The sequence below is a fragment of the Siniperca chuatsi genome, linkage group LG17 (assembly GCF_020085105.1).
Source record: "Siniperca chuatsi isolate FFG_IHB_CAS linkage group LG17, ASM2008510v1, whole genome shotgun sequence".
Lineage (NCBI taxonomy): Eukaryota > Metazoa > Chordata > Actinopteri > Centrarchiformes > Sinipercidae > Siniperca > Siniperca chuatsi.
In genome coordinates, this window is record NC_058058.1 from 16,301,664 (window position 1) to 16,315,357 (window position 13,694).

At 39.7% G+C, this 13,694-nt stretch overlaps 1 protein-coding gene across 1 annotated transcript in view; it reads left to right on the forward strand.

The window, feature by feature from the left end:
* Positions 1-13,694, forward strand: part of ctnnal1 (catenin (cadherin-associated protein), alpha-like 1) — a 49,403-nt gene that overhangs the window by 17,337 nt on the left and 18,372 nt on the right. The window contains exon 2 of the mRNA XM_044172442.1: positions 12,241-12,430. Within this exon, the coding sequence (XP_044028377.1) occupies positions 12,241-12,430 (190 nt within the window). The remainder of the gene's footprint in view (positions 1-12,240; positions 12,431-13,694) is intronic.

Sequence of the window (13,694 nt, forward strand, 5' to 3'; positions counted from 1 at the left end):
AAGAAGGAATGAAAAGCGGTATTGTGCTCTGTTGACTGCAAGCTCTGTGTGTGTGTGTGTGTGTGTGTGTGTGTGTGTGTGTGTGTGTGTGTGTGTGTGTGTGTGTGTCTGTGTTTCAGTGGCTGTCCTTTCTCTACTCTAGCGCTATGCAACAATGCAGACATCATGGCCTTGGCATGCCACAGTGGTCAGAGGAACATGTTTTAACCAGTGTCATATTTACCATATTTTCCATATGTCAAATTCCAGTCTCACATGCAACACACACAGAGCATGCCTTTACAACATCAGTAGCATACTTTGCTGCTAAAAAGTTGTTTTTCTGAAGATTGAGGTTCCAATACAACAGTTTCACATATACACAAACTGTATTCACTGAAAAATGTAGATAGTGGAATGTAGCCTAGTAAAATTGCACTGTACATAATACATTGCCTCATAGTACTAGCTTGGCATAATGTTTTGGAACAGAGCCCAGGACCACAATACTGTCCGCTAACATACTAGTTAAACAGCAATGCCTATGTGTGGCCTCTTTCTGTGCAGCACGCAAGTGGAGGCACGTGTGATTGTTCACAGTGAGAATGGAGATATATTTCATCATGCCCCTAACTTGAGTCCTTTAAAAAATAGTAAGAATTGTTTCCCCAAAGAGAGGAAGATCATGGTTTGTGTTTTCACCCCTTGTAATGTGCAGTTAACAGGTTTTTTTAGTCAGAAAATGTGACTGGCACGCAGTGGCACTAGGGCTGGGTATCAAACCCTTAGTACTCATTTAACACTGACAGAAATGTGCCTATAGCACAAAGTGTAGGAAACCGTCAAAGTACCTAAAGTTGGCATTGAATGTCTGGACAAATTTGTAATCTTGTTTACTTATTCTTTGATCAAATAAATCCTGATTTCAATTAAAAAGAAATTTTAGACTATTTTATGTAGGGAATGTTCTTGTGCGGCTGCTTGTGTTTAGACCACAGTGAACTTTTAAGAAGATTGCCTCTTTTGTTGAATACAATAAGGGTTCTGTAAGAAAAAAATATTTCTAAAAAAATGGTTACTAAAAAAGTATTGTATTGGTATTAGTATCAGAAAGCACTACCCATCTATAACTGGTACACAAGTAATTGTTGTGTTTGACTATTTCTGACCGTAATTTCTTTCAGCGCTTAAAAACAAAAGGCCTCAACAGTACATCTATAACAGACCCAATCTGTGCCATTCAGAGTCACTAAAGAGACATGATACTCTGTTGTTGGTCATTGTCCTTGTTGAGCATTGGGACGCAGCTAGTTATTATTCATCAGCTATAACCTGATGTTTGCTGTGGATTCAATCTGCCTGTCCACATATTCAAATGTCAGCTTTGATTGCTGAGCCTGAGCCTGAGCTTGAAGGCCAAACAGTGCCCTTTTCTCATACAACTCCAATGGGGTACAATCTGATAAAAATCTAAAAATCCAAACTCATTCAACTGCTAGCCCTTATGCCGTTCAGGTTGTCTTTACTGTCCGTCAGCCCTTGTCTCTGTATCTGCAAAGCTCAGTACACCCCCACTTCTCTGTGTCTACCTCCATCAGTGTCCGCCTGCTTAGCTGTCTCATTGGCTGCATGTCTGTTGGCATACATGAGCGAGTGGGCTAAGGTTCATGTCATGTGCTCGTCTTCTGATCTGTAACCTTTGTCACATGTCACCCGCTTTCTCACCCACCATGTTTACTGTGTCTATCCACTGCCCAGACTTTGGTTAAACAAAGTGAAATCTGGTTCAGCAAATTACATGGTAGCCAGCTGTGAGCGACTTGGAATATGAAAACATGACTATAAAAAGCCAACAAAACCATCAAATACAGCTCACTTGAGCAATAATAACTCACTAATTCCATTTAACAGCTGTTACTCTAACGTGCACTTGGGAAGACCTACTGTTCCCAACAAAGGGTAATGCTATATTTAAAATGACCTGAGGCATCAAGAAACAAATCTTGACTAACTAGCAAAATTCCTCCACTGGCAGTTTGAAATGTGAATAATTCAATACCATAGGCAATAATTAATTATTGCCTCTGTTCCTGATGAAGAGCCAGCCTGGGCTTGAAACATTGTACTCTTTCTATATGAATTAAAATCAGCTGTTTTTGAAAGGGAGCACTCTACAGTGTTGCCAGTGCTTGTGAAACAGTATAGCAGAAACAACCTGTGAAAAAAACAGCAATATATATACCTTATGAAATCTCCAACTTGTTAGCAAAAATCTACCTATTTACACAGAGCAACATTAGCATTCACTTGGAAACATGTTTCACCTGGTGAATGGAAGTCCAACATTCACTTTCATTCTAAGTTCACTTTTGGTTATATAAGGCTCTTTAGCTGCGAAATTCTCCAGTGTGTTCACCAGCTAGTCTTTAATCTAGTCACTATTTTAGAAAATATAAAGTATTGATATCAAACTAATGCTGTGATAATTATGGTGAAGAAGATAAATCTGAAATAGAAAAGCATTGTTCTCATGCAACTGCAATTAAAGTTCAATAATAACTTAATGAAAATCATGCGGTCTCAAAGAGACATAAGCACATAGAGATGCTTGCCCTTAGGGCATAAATACACAAGAATGCTAATCTGTTTGTTGGCTACACTACATGGCTGTTGGCCTCTGTAGTCTTCTCACATCCATCACCTCCTCTGTGCCCTTCTTCTCCCTCTGCTTCTTTCTTTGGCAATCAGCTGGTATTATCCCTGTCATCTTGTGGTCCTATAGGCACACAGTGATCTTTTCTTTGGAATTATCTGTCTTGCTGGGTAAAACCATCTGTGCTCAATCAACCTGAAGGGCCACAGTTATACTGCCAAATCACTGCACTCTCTATCTTTATCTCTGGGAAGTTTGGTGCTTCAGCTAGGTGTGTGTGTGTGTGTGTGTGTGTGTGTGTGTGTGTGTGCGTGCGTGTGTGTGTGTGTGTGCCTGTGTGTGCATGAAAAGGCAGAGAGGGAAAGTGGGCTTCACTAGTTGGATGCAGCCTTATAATATCAGGCCTAGAGGCTGCTATCACTTGCTTTCTGAGCCAAATAGGGCTCCCAAATCAGACTGATCTGAGGTCAGTTTGTTTCAGGAAAAGATTTAGAGGAGTATGATGCTTTCTGTGTGACCTCCACAGGTTTATTACAACAAACATAGTCGGTCTATGATATCTATCTATCTATCTATCTATCTATCTATCTATCTATCTATCTATCTATCTATCTATCTATCTATCTATCTATCTATCTATCTATCTATCTATCTATCTATCATTAAACAGCTGTTTATAAGTGTGCATCCGGACAACTTTAATGTTTGTGTGTGAATGCTTGTGTGTATCTACTTTCTTATGTATTATCTTTGAGAAAATAAGCACATTTGACTTAAATAACAGCAACATTGTCTATGAGATGCCTCCGTTTTGATTCTTTACTTCCTTAAGCAGCAGAATTCTTGAGTTTCTGCTTCTTTGTGTTCTCTCAAATCAAATCTCACTAGAAGTGGTTTCAGTGTGGTGTCAATGCTCATATGTTTTTAGAAACTGCATAAAGATTAATTTACCCTAATTCCTCAGTGGCAGCTCAAGCAGACTTGTGGTGTGTGTGTGTGTGTGTGTGTGTGTGTGTGTGTGTGTGTGTGTGTGTGTGTGTGTGTGTGTGTGTGTGTGTGTGTGAGAATGTCTCTGCAGGTATGTGTGTATGTGAGGGAGTACCGAATGAAAAATAACTCTGCATATGCAATCTAATTGCTAAAGAATGCATGACCAGTCAAGACTACATATGGATGTGGTTCAGCTCAGCTTTTATGCTAAATTGAACTGCTGCCTTGTGGTTCTAATTTAAGAAGGTACACCAGCAAACTTGCATTCTGCACCCATTAGCTGACTCTGTAACTCTTTCCATTGTGTCTGTAGGCAGCAGAAAGAGCATAAAATGAGTGCTAAAAGATGGTGTGACTCATAGTTGCAGAATATGGGTGTAAATTGGCCACTGGCCCGGTGTGTTTTACTAATGTTTTTGTTTAGTAATGACCAACTGGTGTGCAACTTTGTGTCCAGAAAACTGGCCATATTCGTTTGGACCAAATTGTTGTCAATGTGTGCCTTTGTGCACTTGACATTAAAGTCCTAGAAATTAACTCGTTTTCTGACTAATACGTTTTTTCAGTGTGAGAGTTGGATGGTGCAGCAGCTCTACTCTTTCTGCTGTTCTGTGCACATGGTTTTACAGTATACCCCAGAGGAGGCAGCTTAAACATCACACGCTGCTACTGTACTGTATCACACTGTACTGTGCCGCTGCAGCCTGGCTCTAGGGACAGACTTGAAGCACTTCCCACCGAAGAGGAGAGATGGATGAAGGTGGGGAGAGAAAGACAGAGACTGCTGAAGACACAAGGGAGGGGATTTTGAAAGAGAGATGAATGGTGCTGGATTCACAGTGAGGAAAAAACAAGACAGGGTAAAGTGTGATGTAGTCGTGACATGTCCTGCTTTATTCTCACGCTCCCTTCACCTCCCCATCTATCTGTATCCGCACTCCTCATAACTCCCTTGTCTCTCTTTTCATCTCCTCGTATCGCTTCTCCAGTCTGGCTGTCGACCAGCGCAACATCGAACTCCCGTCTGCTCGCAGCCAATTTGGAAGGAATTTGCTCACCCATTAAAGTGCATGTTCAGTATTACTTTCATCCCTTTCCTCTTATGTGTTTCCTCTTAGTCCCCTGCAAACAGCCAACCACGTCTCTCCTTGCATCAATAAAGACCGAACAGAAACTCATAGTTCATATTCTGTGAAAGACAAAAAAAAATCAAACACTGGATGGATAAGACAAACATTCAGTGTCCTTTCGGGTGCCGTTCTCCCTGCAACAATGATCCCTTTGTGCTGTAATGAGCCGAAATGAGACCTGGAAGTATTCTTTTTCCTGTTTATTTTAACAAAGTGATCCAAATGCTGTAGAGTGTTTGTAATGAGAGCAACAATCTGAGGTGTACAAGGACAAACACGAAAACTCACTCAGACAAAATAATTCGAACAGTTTCATCTGATCAGAAAGTAAACACGACCAAGATTATAAACCTGTCTTTTTGTTTCTCTCCTCCTTGTCTCCTCTTCGCACAAACTACTGTCCAATTATTTCTTGCCCATACACATCATGGTTATTTAAGCACACATACATACAGCAGTACTGCAGTAAAGTAAATACTTGCTTACTCGCTTAAGTAGACTGTGCTGTCACTATACATGGATGGATAATGTTTCTCCTTTGATTTACACCCCCACATTCACACATGGAAATCCTTGAGCTTGACTGCTAATGGCTGAATGTGATGTGAGTTCCTTTGCTAGGATTCTGTTTCTAATCTAAACTTTGCTTTCAATCTTATTGTTCTGGGGGGGAAAAGTTATTTTTGAGTTGTTACTCTTGCCAGCAGGCCAAGTAAAGCTTAAAGGAATCAGAGATATAAATTCGACAAATAAGGAGGCCAATATAACACTTGCTAAGCAAGCAATTATTGTGATGAATGGCTTCAATGTGTGTTTAATAAAAGCCTCGTCAAGCTTACAGGATGAGCTTGTTCACACTCACTTTTATCTTGCTGCCTTTGTTTGCGAAGGATTTCTTGCAGTTATTAAATGACAGGAATGACGCAAATTTGCCACTGGAAAAGAGGCTTTGAATTGATCTGTTTTGAGTAAACTGGATTTTTCTTCCACAAACGCACCCGTTTATCTACACATGCATACAACTGCACAATCCAAGAATCAGAAGAGAGGGGAAAAAACAAGCAGGGAGAAAGAATGACTGATAACACCAAACTTTCTCCCAGCACAGCCATTCAATAAAACTCAGTCAGTAGCCATGGGAGGCAGCCACAAATGTTTCCAGCTTTTGTTACCCTCTGATTTATAGTCGGTCACTGTGTCCTTGAAGTGTTAGTCTAGATTTCCCGCTAACCAATGGGTGGGTTCTGTTCGTGTGTTGTGTTGCTCAGAGTAAGCTGTTGATGTCGCTTTTATGGCCTTGTAATTTTCCTCCTAATTATGGACAACAAAGAAATGAGAGGTGGATGGCTGGGAATTGACTGGTTGTGTACCAGGGGAGAAGGTAATAAGAAGGGGATGGACAGGCTCTGCTGTGTTAATGTAAAAGTGAAAAAGAGAAACGTATATATACAGAGCTGTGTGTGTACGAGCAGGAGCAGGCTTCACACTGTTCAAGTCCTGAAATATGACATTTTAGACGTTTTCTCCCAGTCCCAAATCAGGGGTGTAAGGGAGTTTGATAAATTCATTACAGTAACATAAGAGTGTAACAGGGACAAATGGGCCACTTGTCATGAATATACAAGAATGTACATTCCAAGTTGACCCCCACATTTATTATAAGATAGTAGATTAACCCTTCTGTATCCAAGCCGATATAGCACCAAACCAGGAGGGAGTTAAATTTTTTAGGTCATGAAAGTGTTCAGTTAGCCCTGTCAATAAACAAATCTGTTGGGGGTCTGACTTTGCATTTAAAGCAACATTTGTGCTTATTTCACGGATTTCATATCGTGTAAATCCTTGGTGAGTTCTGGAGGCTTTGGGCCGGATGCTGCTAGTGTTCATTGGCATTCAAACACTGCTGGAATGCAGCAGAGCGGAGCAGCATGGTATGACGAGTGTGTGTCTGTGTGTGTGTGTGTGTGTGTGAAACAGAGAGAATGAACTAAGAGAGAGAGAGAGATTTTAGACTGCAGTGAATTGTACAGTACACTCCTAACCTTTGGCCTGAAGGCAGCTTTAATGATTGAGCAGCTGTCTATAAGGAGTGAAGCTGGGTATCGAACCTCAGTACATTTCTGGAATAGAGCAGAGTATCAAAATCTGTGAAGTACTGAAAGTTGGCATTGAATGTCTAGTCATATTTGTAGTCTTGTTTACTTATTAATTGATCAGATATTTACTTATTTAAACAATGATTTTACCACTTAGATTATGTTTTTGAACAACATTGGTTGTTTGGCTTATTTTGTAAGAAGAAACTCAGGAGTCATATTCGCTATGGTACCAAAACATTTCACTCAATACCCAGGCACTAATAAGCAGTACTGTTTTTCTGAACTTAAAATTTGATCTTCACTGATTATGAAGTGTTTCACTAACAAACATAGAATGAATGTGCACTTTTCACTGACACAAGTTCCTTTGATGCACACACACAAACACAATGGCCTCTCTTCTGCGATGGCACTGTATCAATATTATGTTCTCCCCGCCCTGCTCTGTTCCTGTTTGCACAGCCCAGTAAATGTACCCACCTAGTAATCCCTAATGGAGGAAATCCCAGGCAGTGGTTATTCTCTGCTCCCTCTTCCTTTCTCTTTTCATTCATTTTCAGTCATTTTCACTCTGTTTGTCTTTCACAGACACACTGTTAAACTTGTTAAACTGACTGACACACTGCTGCAGTGTGGAAAAAGCTTTTTCACGCAGGAAGATCTGTTAGCAGGTTTTCTCTTGGTGCCACTTTTGACACACGCCTTTCATTTCCTTCTGTCTGTCTCTCAATTTATTTTTGTGTCACCTTCTCTTCCTCTCCTCTCTCTGTGAGCCTCAGGTTCTGGTGTTTGGATACCTACACACAGGCTCACTTACATATTCCTCTTGCTTACACCCCACTTAAACACTGGTTTCTGGATCAGTGCCAGCCTGAGTGTTCATGAGTGCCACCATTTGCTTATACAAGTCCTCTCGGAAAACTATCATGCCTTTTGTTGCATTCAGACATGCAATACTGTGCATACACACTTGCACAGTTGTACACGAGACACAGTCGTCCAGAAAAGCCAGCGACTTCTTCAGTCATCAGAAACACATACTTTATGTCACAGAGATGTTTATCAGGTCTGTTGTATCACATGAATGCCACCTGACATTGGACAACAGTCTATTTTATGATGTAGGTCTGAATCATGTGTCACTGTGCCCCAATTCCCTGTGTTAGGCTGCATAATGTCCAGCCAGCCGACGTTAGTGTTTTCTAAGGAGTAGCCTACTCTGTGTGGGTGAGTCAGTGAAAAACACTGGGCTCGCAGGAAGGGAAGCTCTAATACTGAGGCAAAGAAGACAGTGATACATAAAGTGACGAGTGACGGACAAAAATAAGTGCTTTATGAGCACGTTCAGGGTCAGGATCTTGCTACAGGACAATGGTCGTTCAGAGAATGGAGAACAAGAATTGACAAGTTACAACTTCTTATAACATATTAGAGAGATGTGGTGACAGTCAGATGGGTACTGACAGAGGGGGAGTCATAGAGGAGAAAGAGAGAGAGCAGCAGGCTTACAGTAAGTTCATTGCAATGTGCTTGTGCCATTTAAGCAACTACTCATACTCACATATACGCATACATTGATTCAACTTCAGTCTTTCATTACACCTCTGATCACCTTCGTGGCCCTCCTTTATTGGTTGTGTCATTTGTTCAAGGCACGTTAAGTTCTGGGTGATGTAGAAACAAGCATACCCCTTTGTTTGGTGCGCTCATAAGTGATTTTCTTAATTTTTTGTTTTTCTATATTTTCTTTTGCCCCCTTACGTCTTTTCCTTGATCTTTTTTCCTCATGCCACTTTTTCATGATTTATTTAACTCAATTAAATACTTGACAAGTAACATCTTTTATGTTATTTCATAGAAAGTAACACTCGGGCTTGTATGTTCATTAGAAATCCTTGTTGAGTACCATTATGAAGGTAAATGTTTTTTGTGATTGAACCGAACTACCATTGTCACTTCAATACAGCATATGACCTTCATTGTTCAGAATTGAATTTAAGCAATACAGATTTTTGTGCTGTGCAGAATTTATGCCAAACCAGACATCTTTTTTTCACATTCCCACTTTTTCAAATTTCTCAGCAATTTGAAGTTAGAAAATCTTACCCAATATTGAATTGTCTCTGTATCCATCCTTGACACAACCTGTTACACTTGCATATGGCTTACCTTTTTTCAGAATTACCAAACTGTCATGATGTTTCTCAACAAGAAGCATATTTGCTGTGCACAATGCTTATGGTGCACCCGGGAAAAAAAACAAAGGTGATCGAGCTTTTTCAGTTATTGGCCCTAAATTGTGTACTAGTTTGCCACTAACAATTAGATCTTTTCCCTCCATTGATACCTTTAAAAACCATTTAAAGACCCATGTCTTTTCTTTAGCCTCTTAATTATCATCATGAAGACATGCCTGTCCAATTTTATTTGTGTTATGATTTTATCAAGATATTCTATGTTTTTATTAATTGTTGTAATTTTGTATTTAATTGTTGTATTGTATTTTATTGTATTGTATGTTTGATCATTCCTGTGTTTTATTTAATATCTTTATAAAATGCTTTGGTCAACAGTTGTTGTTTTTAAATGTGCTCTAGAAATTAACTTGACTTAACTTATGAGCATGGAGGCTTGATTTCTGTGAATCAACTTAAGCAGTGTTAAACATGTTGTCAAAACCACTTTAAAGAGCTTTTAAATTGATACTTGATGAAAGTGTCAGTGTGGGTGATGTGTGATGTACAGTTTTAATGTGGGTCATGTCTCAGGGCAGCAGCTCATGAAGGCAGCTGATTTTATTTCATTTAGATTTGTGGCATTGAGAGTTTAGCAGCATATGTAGCAGGTTTATAGGCTCCTTTTGTGGTGTGCCGTTGGAGTTTGCATGAATGAAGACAAATAAGACATTTGAACTCATTGTGATGTGAATTTTTCCATTATTTTAGGAATTTCACAATTTTTTCACCTTTTTACTTGATCCTTTTCTTGGTCTTACATTATAGTAAATTGAATATTTTGGGGGTTTTGGACTGTTGGTCTCTTTTGACTGTTGGTCGGACAAAACAAAACATTTAATTACTTCACCTTTTGCTCTAGGATACTGTTTTTATGTTTTATTGTTTTCTGATGTTTTAATGGACCAAACGATTAATCGAGAAAATAATCGACAGATGAATCAATACTGAAAATTATTACAAAAAGCTTCCTTTGGTAGTCGCATATGCTGTTGGGCTGAATGTAGAACTAAAATGATCAATTAGTCAATTGACAGAAAATGAATCTCCTTAGTGGGGTTGCATTGGTATACTGGTTTCAAGATATACCGTGGTATGAAAATTGACGATATCATACCATGTAAATTTACTTATCTACGGTATTGGATTCTAACGTGTTAGTGTTATTAAAAAATAATAATCAAGGTGATATCACATTTCATGAATGTCAGGACATAATTATTTTGTGAAATTATAATTTGGTTTGGTTTGTCCAACCAAAAAACCCCTCGTGTTTTCATTCTTTTAAGGGACATTGTCATTGTGATAATAATAATTATAATAATAATAATTGTGTAATACCGTGAAACCGTGATATTTTCTGAGACGGTTATCGTACCCTGAAAATCCGTTGCGACCCTACTCCCTAGCTAATTGTATTTTCTTTGATTACAAAGCAAGCCAAGGACCCAGATAACAAAAACCTCAATGTCATGTTTGGGCGCAATCTGGCCATTTTGTTTGTGTGTGTGTGTGTGTTTTCTGCCGGGGAAGTGCTGATCTATAACAATCCTGTTCCATGACATCTGAGGGTTAAATATACTTTAACACATTTCAGAGGAAAACAATGCGACAGCCTGGTGTGTTACATTCCTGTGTCAGGATACTGCTCGTTCAAACAACCATCTGAGCTCAGCAGGACCAGTGTGTGTTCTGAAGCCCACTAAGACTGTACTGTTAAAGACTCACCACATGGACCACCTGCAGCTATGGACCAATTAAAATCACCACCCACCACTCCCTGACCCAAATGGTTTCACACACCCACACACACATGCTTGTTTCACTATCCCCGTGGGGGACAGTCATTGACATAATGCTGGGGACCTCAATTTTTGTCCCCACAGTGACACAAGTCCCCATGGGTTTGTGTGCGTTCAGGTTAAAGTTCCCACTAGGATATAAGAACATGACACACACACACACACACACACACACACAATGATAACAGCTGGAGAGAATGGAAGCAATCAATAAATAATTGATGATAATTGGCTCTACCCATTCATAATTGATACCCTCAATTACCACTAAGAGGCCCCACCTGAGTTTCGTGTGTACCCAGTGTGTGTGTGTGTGTGTGTGTGTGGTCTTGTATATGTCACAGAAGACGTGCGTGCATGCCCCATCTGCTGTGTTTGTTGCTGTTCTTTTTTCGAATTTTATGAACCCCTGTAAGGGGTGTTGGAGATTGGGTGCGTGTTTTGTCCTGTGGACATGCTTTCTCCCTTTCTGACACGCATAGTATGTCGTCCACATGCCGTCTTCCAAAATGTTATCTCCACTTGTAGCTGGACTTCCTCTCTTCTGATAAGCAAATGGAGTGGATGCTCCAGATTCAACATGCTCCCTTATCAAAGATGTTGTTTGGATATAATCACAGCATACTTTCACTGTTGAACAATAAGTTATGACACTAGATTGGCAATGTGCAGCCATGCAACTTGTATATTCATTTATCTTTCTCCAGGCTTTTAGATGGGTCACAGGAAAAGTAACTATAAAGTACCTACGCCTATGCAAGGCTTAAATAACTGGCTGCAACAAAGTATATGTCATGTTTTTTCACTTACATTGTTTTCACCAATTACATTGGTGCTGCAATGATTAGTCCGTTCGTTGTTCAACAGAATTAATCAACTATTTTGATAATAATAAGTGTTTAAGTCATTTATCAAACAAAGATTCTGTTTCCAGCTTCTTAAATGTGAAGATCTGCTGCTTTTATCAGTTTTTTATCGTTGCTAATGATAATAAATAAAAAATAATCAAAAGATTAACCCATACTAAAAATATTAGCTGCAGCCCTATATTGAATAATTATATGCTCAGGGGCCTTATTTTTTGTTTTTTTTTCTTTAGGAATATTTATAGACCATTACCTTGGAACCTAACAACAAATTTGCAGTGAACCCTGCACGCAATCCAGTCATCAAGTGGTCATTTGACAGCTTTGAGTAAAGAAAGCCATTGCTGCTGTGTTACCAGCAAGTTTGTAATTGTTCACTTAAATTTAGTTTTTGTGTAAAAAAAAATTTAAAAAAGCGTAAAGTATGTGTCTTCCTACATATATATAATGTCCGACTCTCCTTTTCTCCCTCCACACATTCCTGCAGATCACCACTCTGATCAACCATAAAGACAAGCCAAAGAAGTCAGAGCGCACCCTGGCAGCCATACACAGGGTCGGTCAGGCAGTGAGCTTGGCTGTGGGACGTTTTGTCGCCGTCGGGGAGGCCATCGCCACAGAGAACCAAGAGCTGAAGGATGAGATGGGTCAAGCCTGCTTCGAGGCACGCAGAGCAGGTAGGCGTCTTTGGCTGGATCTAATTATGTACTCGAGATGTCACTGAATTGCTGCACTTAAACTCAACACATTGTCAAGTGTTTCTCTTTCGTGGGAAATAGGGACGTCACTCATTTTGTGGTCACAAATTTATGTTGTAAGACCATATGAGGGTGCTTCATCCTAAATGCTTATTTATAGTGGATACTGTATCTTCCTGTCATAAGCATGACCATGGCTTTATGATGTTCACAAATTGCCATTGAGGGTGTTATAGCTGGTCAGCCAATAAGACTTAAGTTAATCTCTCCTCATAAATGTTATGTTATATTTGTTAAGGCATACTGTGACGTTTCATAAAGCATCAGGCATCACCTTCAGGCTTCACAGTGTTATCAAATTTTAGCAAATTTCGATTTGTCTGGACAGCCTGGCTGTCAAACAGTATTAAACCAGAGGACCTCCAGAGTGTTCTAAAGACATTGTTGTTATTAGGTTGGAAGTAAAGGCTGAAAAAAGTGCTTCTTCACCCAAGGGTGCTGTGTTGAAGGAGGGAATGACTGTGTCTGTGCTGGTTTGGAAAGCACTGCATAATAGATTGTGGTGGAAGGCTCCTAAAGACTTTATGCATCAGGCTGTTGGCGAGATTGAAGGAGTTGTAGTTTTCCTGATATTCACTGCCTTACATTGAAAAATATTTCCCAATCTGAGGTCAGGGCCCCATATTTTTTCCTGAATTTGAATCCAATCTGCTGGCTGGGCCTTTCTGTGTGGAGTTTTTTTTTTATTTCTCCCCATTTCTGCATTCCCATTCTAAAACATGCAGGTTTGGTTATAGACTGGCGACTTGTCCAGGCTGTAGTCTCGCCCAGTGTGCGCTACAAGAGGCCCCATCTGTTTGGACGGATGTGTGGATATATCAATTGTAAAACAGTAAACAACTGAGAGAGACAAAGAGCTACAGAGGGTTGTAGGAGGGGTGGAAACAGTGACAACCAGTGTGAAGAAACAAGAATGTGTGGATCACTCTTACGGGACTGTCAGCGTTTACTGAACCTGAAAAAGAAGAGGTGATGGTTTTGTCAGAAATTTGTTTCTCTGTGTTTCTACACTTTCTTGTAATATTTTGCTGTTAAAATGCTGTCTAAAGATACACACTGAAGACACTCTTCAGCCCTGTATCTTGTCTATCTAAACTTTCTTAGACTTATTTGTTTAGATAGTTGTCACCACTTGCTCGGTGAAACACTTCTTTATATCTGAAAACTTTTGTTCTTATCAGGC